The sequence below is a fragment of the Amphiura filiformis genome, chromosome 3 (genome assembly GCF_039555335.1).
Source record: "Amphiura filiformis chromosome 3, Afil_fr2py, whole genome shotgun sequence".
NCBI classification, from domain to species: domain Eukaryota; kingdom Metazoa; phylum Echinodermata; class Ophiuroidea; order Amphilepidida; family Amphiuridae; genus Amphiura; species Amphiura filiformis.
Window position 1 is genome coordinate 40,945,292 of NC_092630.1, and position 12,037 is coordinate 40,957,328.

At 36.5% G+C, this 12,037-nt stretch overlaps 1 protein-coding gene across 1 annotated transcript in view; it reads right to left on the reverse strand.

Moving 5' to 3' along the window:
- LOC140147262 (uncharacterized) overlaps positions 1 to 12,031 on the reverse strand; it is a 28,780-nt gene extending 16,749 nt beyond the window's left edge. The window contains exons 1-18 of the mRNA XM_072169042.1: positions 11,836 to 12,031; positions 11,406 to 11,628; positions 10,028 to 10,243; positions 8,747 to 8,971; positions 8,443 to 8,601; positions 7,653 to 7,880; positions 7,008 to 7,229; positions 6,228 to 6,449; positions 5,798 to 6,016; positions 5,361 to 5,520; positions 5,225 to 5,253; positions 4,771 to 4,989; positions 4,267 to 4,488; positions 3,333 to 3,548; positions 2,530 to 2,751; positions 1,785 to 2,009; positions 1,221 to 1,442; positions 513 to 746 (exon numbers count right to left, since the gene is read on the reverse strand). Coding sequence (XP_072025143.1) covers positions 513 to 746; positions 1,221 to 1,442; positions 1,785 to 2,009; positions 2,530 to 2,751; positions 3,333 to 3,548; positions 4,267 to 4,488; positions 4,771 to 4,989; positions 5,225 to 5,253; positions 5,361 to 5,520; positions 5,798 to 6,016; positions 6,228 to 6,449; positions 7,008 to 7,229; positions 7,653 to 7,880; positions 8,443 to 8,601; positions 8,747 to 8,971; positions 10,028 to 10,243; positions 11,406 to 11,430 — 3,265 coding nt within the window. The 5' untranslated portion in view covers positions 11,431 to 11,628; positions 11,836 to 12,031. The remainder of the gene's footprint in view (positions 1 to 512; positions 747 to 1,220; positions 1,443 to 1,784; positions 2,010 to 2,529; positions 2,752 to 3,332; positions 3,549 to 4,266; positions 4,489 to 4,770; positions 4,990 to 5,224; positions 5,254 to 5,360; positions 5,521 to 5,797; positions 6,017 to 6,227; positions 6,450 to 7,007; positions 7,230 to 7,652; positions 7,881 to 8,442; positions 8,602 to 8,746; positions 8,972 to 10,027; positions 10,244 to 11,405; positions 11,629 to 11,835) is intronic.
- Positions 12,032 to 12,037: the final 6 nt, after the last annotated feature.

Consider the following 12,037-nt stretch of genomic DNA (forward strand, 5'->3'; position numbering starts at 1 on the left):
TTGTTTTCCCTTGGAAACGTTGCAGTTTGGCTGGATTGCGGGGGGGTGAAAGCTTATTTTGTCCTTGTTTATGGTAAAATTATGAAGTGTTTCGGCCTGGGGTTAGTGTTATCATTGAGTTTCATATTTTTTTGTTACAAGATTATCCTATACTTTCAATGCTTTAGGCCCCTACTTTGTTAGTAAGTAAAGTTTGCAATTTTGTGTATTTTCATAATTTACATTAATTATTGTAAATTAATGCTAATTTACCGGTTGATTACGCGTCATTTTTAATTAGCCGGTAAATTAACTACACTGACTTATTTATTTTTGTTTATTCTTTGTTTGTTAGGCCTTATGTTATGTGTGTGTGTTTAATTTGTTTTTTAAGGTGGTGCAACACTTTTGCAGGCATTTGCCTTTTGTTGCATCTCCTCCATCTTGTGTTTTTAATCATTTTGGTGTTAATTAAGTATTATTTGTATTTTTGATGGAAATAAATAAAATTGAATTGAATAAGTTTTACACACCCACGGTAACAGTAAAGGTGCACGAAGCCGAATTTCCTGCTGAATCAGAAACAGAACATGTAACTGTTGTAGACTGGCTTTCTGCAAATGTTGACCCTGATTGCGGACTACACGATATTTGTTGAGCTGGTATTTGATTGTCAACATTATCAGTTGCCGTTGGAGGGTTCCAAGTTACCGAAGTTGTTGCTACGATCATGTTGGATGGACAATTAATAACCGGTGATGTTTGGTCTAATGTAAAAAAAAAAATTGAAACTTTATTATTCAAAAATATAACAAGTATGACAAGTTAAAGCCATAATATGTGATTTAGGGGGCTATCATTTTCCAAAAGTCGGCGGCAATAAAATTGCGACAGCCCCCTTACTCAACCGCGATAACCTGAATTTTTCCCTCGAATTTCTACTTTTTGCATGATTGTAATGCCCAACGGTGTACTAAAATACCACGTGAACGACTAAGCATGAAGTGCTTTAAATTACAGAAAAATGTATCTTTTAATATTAAATCCGGAGATCTCCCGTTTTATTCCGTGTTCACCAATCGATTGATGGCTAACACGTCTCATGCATTGAATCGGAGATGTATAAACTGTGTGCATATCGCTATTCATCTTACGTCTTATTTATGCGTCACAGTTGCGTGAAGCTCCGCTCAATAATAATACGATCGGCGAGGTAAAGCTTGAGTTGAACTACAACTTACCCACAGTTATCAAGAAAGAACAGGTCATTGTATTTCCAGCATCATCAGTAGCTGTACAAGTAACCATGGTTTGTCCTACTGCGAACATAGATCCAGATGTAGCATCACAAGTAATACTAACAGATGTATCCAAAGTGTCAGAACCAACCGGATTTGACCAAGAAACTTGCCTGGTCATGGTAAAGATATCAGCTGGGCATGTTATCGATGGGTTCCCTTGATCTGTTTACATAACCAAATATACAGGTAGCAATATTCCGCACAAAAGGCAAGCTATGGTGATTTTTGATCGCAGCATTGCGTTACAGACATGAAAGAGTATAAAAAACATGCACGCTGCAATAATGGTCAAATTTCTACCTGTTAGATCGAGTTGCACATCCCTGCCCTCTAATGCTGAAAAGTCAAAGCCATCCTAATGTTGTTCGTAACTGGTTAGCTTGGAGTCAGTCGTTCCCATGTCCTTGCTCACTACGACCATCTCTCATAATTATAAGAGAATTGTGAAGATACACGTGATCATTTGATTTTTGAATATCCGAATCGTAACCAAACATTACTTACCTACAGTCACATCGAACATGCACGTTGCTGTATTGCCTGCGTCATCAGTAGCAGTACACGTAACAGTAGTTACCGCATTAAGAGGGAAAGTTGAACCTGATGTTATATCGCAAGTAACAGTAACTGATGTGTCAATGTTGTCTGTTGTCGATGGGGTTGACCAGGACACTTGTTGTGACTGATCTGCTATGTTTGAAGGGCAGGTAATTGCCGGGTCCTCCGAATCTGTTTGAGAAAAAAATTACAACTTGTTCAACTTTCATTGTTACAACCGAATTTAATTAGATACCGTTAATTCCTTCATACAATCAAAATTAAAATTTTTAATTAAAATTTTGAATATACGGTATAGCAATCGCTTTGAGATAAGAAAATCAAAACATTTAATACACAAATGAAGAAATAACTTGTTTATCTATATGTTTTAGGGCGTATTAAATTACTTCGGAAGGGGTTCCATAAAATGTGGGAGTCAGGTTGACGTATTTGAATACTAGCACTGAAATGATGGGAGGCAAGATTCAAGAACAATGGCACATTTAGCTATTTACTTCTTCGATAGTACAATATTAGACAACAATGCCAATTTTTAATAATTTTTAATAATTTGCCATAATTTGGCATAATAAAATTCGTATCATATCGCGAGTTTCAAAAATCAAATTTATTTCATATCAGAAAGACATGCAAAAAAAAGTGATGTTTTCCTAACTTAACTCATAATAGTCAAAATATTCACTCGTACCTAGAGTAACAGTGAACATGCACGTAGCTGAATTTCCAGCATCATCAGTAGCGGTGCATGTAACTGTTGTGTCACCGCTTGAGAAAGTAGTGTCCGATGACGGCATACAAGTAACTCGAACCGATGTATCAATGTCGTCATTAACGGTCAAATCAGGCCATGACACAGGATTGGTATTTGTTATCATATTCGCTGGACACATTATCGTTGGATTCTGTTGATCTGTGGAGAATGTACAACAGGGTGTAGAGAAAAACACTTTCGGATCGACTTGGAACTCGCGCAGATATCAGTATCGGAACATGTTTCACCCATTCAGTGGATTTTTTACCAAATCGCTACTATTTCTTACTGTATAACTATTACAGAGAAATTAATAGGAACAATTTGGGAAAAGTAGACATTCGAATGACATCATAGCCAGTATTAAACACATTGGGTACATTGTTTTGACCCTATCGAACATCGCCAGATAACAAGTAGTCTCAAGGTGGTGTGATCCGTGAAAAAAAGTTTTTCGCCCCACCCTAATGTCCAAGTATATAACTAATAAATGTAACCAAATGAATGAGATATTTGTTTGTTTCCTTGATTTACCAAGGTACCAGCGTTAAAAAACACATTTTGAAGGAAAGAAGCCACTTCAGAAATGAAATTACCTTTCCTTTTCTTCTTTTAAACAAGACAAAACAGTTATAATGCTCACTTAAAATGACACAGATGCTCTCATACACACTATATTACAAACATGCTTTCCACATCTCCAAGTATTGTTAAAATTTGGGGCAAAACCGGTTTCCTACCTAAAGTAACAGAAAATGTGCATGTCGCTGTGTTGCCTGCAACATCAGTAGCTGTGCATAGTATAACTGTACTACCAGTTGAGAAAGTTGTTCCAGAGGTTGAATCACAGGAGACCTGCACACTGCTGCTATCTACCACAACTGGGTCTGACCAAGACACGGGGTTAGTAGCAGTAACGATGTCACTTGGGCACGTAATCATTGGAACATCTTGATCTGTCAATGGTAAAATAAATATATGATGAAATGATAAAAAATAGTCGTGGAAGTTAACTCAAAAATAAACCATGCATTGAAAGAAATTTCAAAGAAAAAAGATTATGTGTACACCACTGTCTAGTCATTTTTGGAGTTTCAAGTGAAATGATGCCTAGTTCGATACAGATTAGATCCATTTTACTTTTATTCTGACATAAGTAAAACTAATGATATAATTTGGGGAGCGAGTTGGCGCAGTGGTAGTTCCCTCGCCTTGAACGACTGAGGTCCCGGGTTCAAGCCCCGGCCGTGCCCAACGCCTGTATGTGCACTTGGTTTATCCCGATCCATGCTCGCTCTCGCAGGTTTTCTCCTGGATCTCCGATTTCCTCCTGCTTTCAAAATCGGTGATTAGTTGTTTTGTTATCAAAAAACTTCCTTCACCCAATGGAATTTGGGGAGCTGCAGAAAATGGGTGGATGTTACAATCTAAGTGCGGATAGGTTTGCGCCAGGTTCGGCTGCAACTAGCCTAGTTGATGCGATCTGATTGTGATGATTCACAACGCAGCGAAATTACAGCGCTTTGAATCCCGTGGAAAAAGCGCTATATAAATTCATTTATTTTTATTTATTTATTTATTTATTTATTTATTTATTTATTTATTTATTTATTTATTTATTTATTTATTTTTATTTTTATTTTTATTTTTAAAGTGTAAAATAGTTCTACATACCGACTGTAACCGTGAACTGGCACGTATCCGAGTTGCCCGCATCATCAATAGCTGTGCACGTAACTGATGTTTGCCCATCCGCGAACGCAGTCCCAGATTGAGGAGAGCACGAAATTGTCAGAGACTGATCAATGTTGTCTGATGCTGTGGGAGTAGTCCACGATACTTGACTGGTGGCAGAGATCAAATCGGCTGGACACGTAATTTCGGGACTCGTTTGATCTGTATTCATTTGATTAATATCAATTGCAATTAGAAATTACGATTACCAAATGATATAACGATCTACTGTGGATACAAGTACAAGTATTTGAATACCAATTGCATTTGTATAATTATTAAAGTTGAAGTACAATTATTTAATTACCAGTTTTAGATACACAATATTTAATAGCCATTGTTTTCTTAATTTTCTTTGTGTGTTTCCACAGTATAAATTGCCCATATTATTTTGTATGAGATATTGTCAAAAACAAAAAAATTAAACACTGACAGCAAACATACCAACAGTTATCGAAAAGCTACATGAGGCGGAATTGGATGCATCGTCTTCAGCGGTACATGTTACTTCAGTCTCTTGTCCAAATGTACTCCCTGACGATGGGGTACAGGAAACGTCCAGCATAGTATCAAAATTATCAGAAGCCGTTGGGTCATCATACGAAACTTGAGTAGTTGATACGGTCAGATCAGAAGGACAGATTATCATAGGTGATTCTCCATCTGTTAATGAAGATTATCAAAATTCCGATGTTGTTTTTTTATCAAGAAAAGACTAATCTAAAGTTGTGTCTTGAAACATAACTGGGTTCAGTTCCTTGATAATCTTGTTGCAAAGCCAAGACCCACAAATTACAGACTAAAGACGATAATAAATTTCAATACATGTACGGGTGAAATTTCAAGCAGAATCTGCTTTCGATGAATTTGCTATAACATGTAAAGCGGCTGCATTTACCTTTGCGGCCGTATTTTGCCGCAATGATTCTTATAACTTAGTAAATTACCAAAACATTTAAACAGTCCATACCTACAGAAACCATGAACGTGCATGTATTTTCGTTCCCGGCATCATCAGTAGCTGTACAAGTTACTGTTTTGTTTGTCCATTTGGTAAAATTGATCCAGAAACAGGGTCGCAGATCACTTCTACCGATGTATCCACATTGTCAGAAGCTGTTGGGTCGCTCCAAAAGACTTGACTGGAAGATGATATTATATCGGCTGGACAATTTATCGAGGGAAGCACTTCATCTGTGAGTGATAACGATTTGCGCAAGTTATTTATAAAATAAATAATAACACGTAAACAAACCTAATGTAAAGATTTATATAGGTGAATAAATGAGTAAAAGCTTCTGGACCCTCAAAATGTGTCCAACGAAATCGTCAAATATGGCTCTTTTGGCCATAAGTGTCTCTCTGCTGTCATAAACATGTATTCTAATTTGTTTACTACGATAGTTTGTTTTCACTTTAAAAAAAAAAGATAATGAAATAAATTTAGCATATAAATATTTAAGAACTATACCTAATGTCACATCAAATGTGCATGTTGCCGAATTTCCAGAACTGTCCGTTGCTGTACATGTTACTGTTGTTGTTCCAGATGAAATTGCCGTTCCTGATGATGGCGTACATGATACATCTGGAGACGGATCACTATTGTCTGTTGCCATAGGATCAGCCCACGATACTGGATTACGAGACGCAAAGTCATCTGGACACGTGATTGTTGGACTCTGTTGATCTTTGAATCAGGACAAAGACAAATATGAATCTTTAAGATCAGGACGCTTTAAGAACGACAATTGAGTCACTGTCTACAGATGAAACACAATTCTGTCGATTTCGTTATACCGTAAGTGATAATAAAACTAAAAGTTTTCTACGACTCCAAAAACTTACCTACTTTCTTATTGAAATTAAAATGGAACAATGTTTTGCCTAGATGAAATTACCTACAGTCACTGAAAATGTACATGTGTCTACATTGCCAGCGTCATCCGTAGCTGTACAAGTGATAGTTGTTAATCCTGGATCGAATGATGATCCAGATGCAGCAGTACAAGTTATATCGAGTTGATTGTCAATGTCATCAGTGGCAAAAGGACTAGACCAAGAAGCTACTCCTGTGTTGCTAAATACATCGGCTGGGCATGTTATGTCTGGGTTAGTTTGATCTGAAATACATGTAAGTCAAGTCAACATCATCATTATATAACCTTACAATACAAAAACACATTAATTGTTATTACCTATTCTTTTAATTCAGAATTAGCACAAAATGTATTTCTGGCAATTTACATTTCCCTATGAAGACATCAATTTGCCGCAGTATTTTCATAGAACAACATGCACCAGCTGAAGCTTAATAATGCCAAGCAATAAAGTGCATGCAATAAACCAACCGGAACGATATAACAATTGAAATGGCAGCCATATTGGATGACAGTTCTAAGGTGGCTTAAGATGATAGAGGGACAGTCTCTAGTTCGATTCCATAAGCATTCATACCCATCACCTATCATTCATACCTATACCCATGCGAATTGCCCCGTGGTATAGCTTTGAAAGCTGCAAAAGGATGCACCATTGAAGATTGAAGGTACCTTATGGAGGACAGATTTTTATTATTCATCAGAAAGTCCGATTTTAGACTGATAAAGCTAGCTACAACAAACATACAGTTTATACAGGAATTACGATATTTGAAGGAAAAGGCTAAAATGTATACTCGCCTACAGTAACCATAAAATCACAGGTGGCAACATTTCCCGCTGAATCTGTTGCGGTGCAGGTGACCGTAGAACTACCGACTTGAAAATTGGACCCTGATGACGGACTACAAGATACTTGTGGTGATGCATCAATGTTGTCAGTTACTGTAAGATCTGACCAGGTTACGACGTTGGTTGATACGGTGATGTCTGCAGGACATGTTATTTCAGGTTGGACCTGATCTGTTAAAGAATTAATCAATATGAATTTAATTTAGACGCAGCTGGAGCCATAATGTTTTCAGCTTTAGCCATTTAACTAAACAAACTTCAATACTTCTAAATATTAATGCCCTTATAGAAACTGATTAGGAACGCGTTTATATTTCCATAGACATTGCGGTTCCTGAGTTACGGCCTATGATATATCAAAACAAAGGGTTTAGCCGTTTTTCCTCTCCCTAGAAAAAAATCATGAATGATACCCCACATATCAAGCCTTGGTATATCCTTTATAGAACAATACTATTCCTCTTATGTGTCAGCTTTATTTGTTTGCAAACACCGCTAGCTCATGCTCCCTTTATTCGTTGAGAAGCTATATATGTTTTATTATTACGACCCAAAGCAAACCCCAGATACCCTAAATAGCCAAAGAGTACTTACCAACCGTGACTGAGAATGTACAAGAAGCCGAATTCCCTGCATCATCACTAACTGTACATGTAACTTGTGTTGTTCCTGTCGGGAAGTTTGTCATTGACGCAGGGACACACGTAGCATCAAGTGACGTGTCTATGTTGTCAGACACTGCAAGTTTTTGCCATGTAACCGGATTCGTTGAGGTAATGATATCAAGTGGACAAGATATCGTTGGGTTTTCTTGATCCGTGTCTTCAATGAAAAATAAGCGTTCAATAAGCCCAATCGGCATTGGAAATTTGCAATGCATTGTAGGACAGTTTTGCAGTTTTAGGACACTTTGTCCTTTGACCTTTCAGAAAATTCAGAAATATTGGGTTTTTGTACGTACAAAATATAATCTAAAAATGTTTTACAATACTTAAAACAAATATAAAAAATATTAGTATTTTATAAATTAATTATTTGGTATTTTTAATGATCAAAATTGTGACAATAATAAGAAAATTAATAATAATTACGTCAATTTTCCCGATATGTCAGAGGTTAAAGTGTCCCAAAACTGCTCTCAAAAACCGGAAGTTAGAATGGCGATTGGGCTTATTATTTTTACACAAAAAAAAATTCGTTATCTTATTTCATAAAAGTACCCAGTGCTAGATGTTAGTTTATCCTCGATAATATTTCCTTCTTATCATCATAATTTTTTCAGTTTCATCAACAATGGAGATTAAAAAGGCAAATTTGCATACCTAGTGTTACCACGAAAGTACATGTTGCTGAATTTCCAGCATCATCCATAGCAGTGCACGTTACAACAGTATTACCATCAGGGAATGTAGCGCCTGATGCGGATCGCACATATAAAATACTGATTGGTCAATATTATCTGATGTCTGAAGATCCGACCATGTTACTGGATTAGTGAAGACGTGGAAATCATCAGGACAGGTTATTGTCGGATTTTCCGTGTCTGTAAACAACGTAAAGAGGTGTTATTTGTTAACAGTTTGAATGCGTTTATGCGTTAATGTGTTCTTATAATAATAATAATGAATATTTCAACGTACCATAGTTGTAAGTAGGTTTTTATACTTCCATTAGTAAGTGTTACCTACCAATTTTAACCAGAAATGCGCATGTATCGGTATTGCCAGCATCGTCGACTGCAGTACATATGACTTGTGTTGGTTGGTCGGTTGGGAACACGGAATTTGATGGAGGATTACAAGAGGGTACAATCATTTCATCTACATCGTCCATCACATCCGGCTCTTCCCATGTGACAGGGTTTATTGGCGACGTTATGTCAAATGGACAAGTTATCTCAGGTGCTTGTTGATCTGAAATAATATGATTTGTATTCAAACACGCTCAAATTACATTGCATTTTACAAAAAGCAATAATTGTGATGATCTACGCGGGACCGGGTGCTGTAATTTATGACTCTTTAACGAATGGTACGATCTATCTTTATCAAAATTATAACCAAGACGCATTAATGAATACTGCGCTTTGCAAGAAAACAAAAACAAAGACAAATTTATTGCGCTACTACTATTGAGGCTTTTAAAACAACTTGGTTTTACAACATTGACCCTCTATGGTCCATCTGTGTTATTATTAACCATCATGCAGTTATTGTTGCCTACATGTATGCACACAACACATGGGCACTCATAATAGGCAATTGACCCTACTGGTAGCGCTGTGTTGTAGATATAGGAGATGAACTAGTTAGCGTCATATATCAAAAAGTATAAAAGCTATGATTTTAGTACTTGCTCTATGATTCAATTACTTATTCTTTTCAAAATATCTGAATTTTCAACCCGGTACAAGCTTTAATAACGGGGGACCATACATTTGTATGAGAAAGAAATCCTAACATCTATATCCAAACTCCCGTGTTATTCCAATGCACATTTTGCTTCACCGGGCCGCCCTGGCTTGGTCGCATCTAGAAGAGGGGCGTCACGAAATCGTAATAGGTACAAATCTAGTACTTTCAGTTAATCAAGTATGGTTTATTCTCTACATGTCAATCTTTAAATAATTAGTATAGTCCTTATAATTACTTGATGAGTAAATGACATAAACCATTGAAAAATACCCACAGACCTCGGTCAGTGGAGCGCCGCCCGTACATGTCAATAGCGTCATTATCGATTGGATAATCGATAGTCGACCGTAGCGGACAATTCGATCGCTCATTGGATTAATATTATCACGTGGTAATAAATTTGCATTGGACAATCGCTTACTATAATGGTTTAGTACTGCATATCTCGGTTTTATCTTCACTAAGCGGGTTTATGGCTGGAAAGGTCACGGTGAATTTGCCGTGACATAACTGCACTATGCTGTCAATTGATAAAAAACACAACAAAGCACTTACCCACAGTTACTGTAAAGGAGCACGTCTCTGAGTTACCAGAGTTATCAGTAGCTGTACACGTAACAGTTGTGACCTGTGCAACCGTGAACGTAGTTCCCGAAGTGTGACTACACGAAATTTGAACCGTTGGATCAAAATTCTGCGTCGTTGGCCCAGACCAGGAAACCGGATTAGAGGTTACGGCTATGTTATCCGGACAAATTATCATAGGTGTTTCTTTTGGAGATAAATGCAAACAAGTAAAATATTAAAATCGTTAAAGAGGCATTGTGAGATTTTACAGAAATCACACCCTCAATGTTGGTCAAAGTCTATTTTTTAGAATGTATGCACAATGTTTGTTATACTTGTTAGCATATCCCAGCATACACAAAAAACGTTTTATAAACGTTTTAACTAAGTTATATTTTGGCTTTTGGCTTAGGTAAAAACTTTTTAATAACATTAAAATGTCGGGTTATATAAAAGTCATGAAATCGTTTTAAAGCGTTTTGTATGAAAACACACTACAACAATATTTTTAAAATGTTTTCAAAATGTTATTGTAAACTATTTTTGCAAATATTTTTTCCAAACATTTTGTCAACACTTTAAAATAAAATATTTGCACCCATTAAATACAGAAATGTTCTTAAACGTTTTAATAACATTTAAATGTCGGGTTATAAATGTCATGAAACCGTTTTAAAACGTTATTGCAAATATTTTTTCAACCCTAAAATAACATTCTGTTTTGTATCAAGTTTTCAAAAATGTTTTTGGAATGTTATTAAAACGTTTTATACCTTTTATATAACCCGACATTTAAACGTTTTCTGTAAAACATTTTGTGTTTGCTAAGAAGAAAATATTTTTTAATGTTATGAAAAACCTTTTTTAAACCCTTAATATATCCTTTATATAACCCGACATTTAAACGTTTTCTGACAACCTTTAATAACCTTTTGCGAATGATGTCGAAAACGTTTTGTGTTTGCTGGGATTATTAATTCAGCGTCTTCAGTGTGCAAATTCATGATTTCGAAGTTCGTGGGTATAATTGAAATGAAGACGAAATAGATTTAAAATCTGCATATCTTGGATCATGGCACCTGTCTAAACAATCCTTTTCAAACCTTTTCCAAATTGATAGGAGTGACATCAAAACTGAAACAGATATACGTTTGTAGAAATTACATTATCCGTGAGGACATGGGCATGGCTTGGAAAAAAACCCTGTCAACTCTTGGTTGGAATCATGTTGGTGTGGATATAGTTATGATACATCATTTCAACTTAACTGCTTAACGTACTGATCAACTGTGAACCACACCCAACCACACCCATTTTTATAAAATAAATACAACAGCACCTATTGCTATCTATTGTGTTGACATACCTATTGTAACTGTGAACATACACATGGCTGAGTTGCCTACGTCGTCTGTAGCTGTGCATGTTACTGTATTGACACCATTTGGGGAACACAGAGCCTGATGATGGATCACAGGTCACCGTGGGTTCCGAATCTGTGTTGTCTGCAACAGTCGGATCTGACCAGGAAACAGGGTTTGAAAAAACAACCATATTCGCTGGACAAGAAATGTCAGGAGCCGTTTGATCTGGATTTAAAAGCATTAGAGACACATAATTTCAATAATAATAATGTCATTGTTTATGCTACGTAGCCCTTGACGAGTCAAATTGTCTTCTTACATGTTTAAGTTGAGTGTTTAATGACCTAGAAATTCAATACTGAACTTTTAAATAAGTGAAAAACAAATCTTTTTATTTGCGTACGTAGAGGCCCGCGTAGAGGACTCACTTACCAAGTGTTACCATGAAAGTGCATGAGGCCGTATTACCCGCATCATCAGTCGCCACGCACATTACCGTAGTAGTTCCTTCACTCAAACTCGATCCTGATTGTGGGTTACATATCACAGTCAGTGACGTATCTATAGCGTCTGATGCCATTGGTGCTGTCCATGATACAGGATTTACGGATGTGATGACGTTATCTGGGCAAGT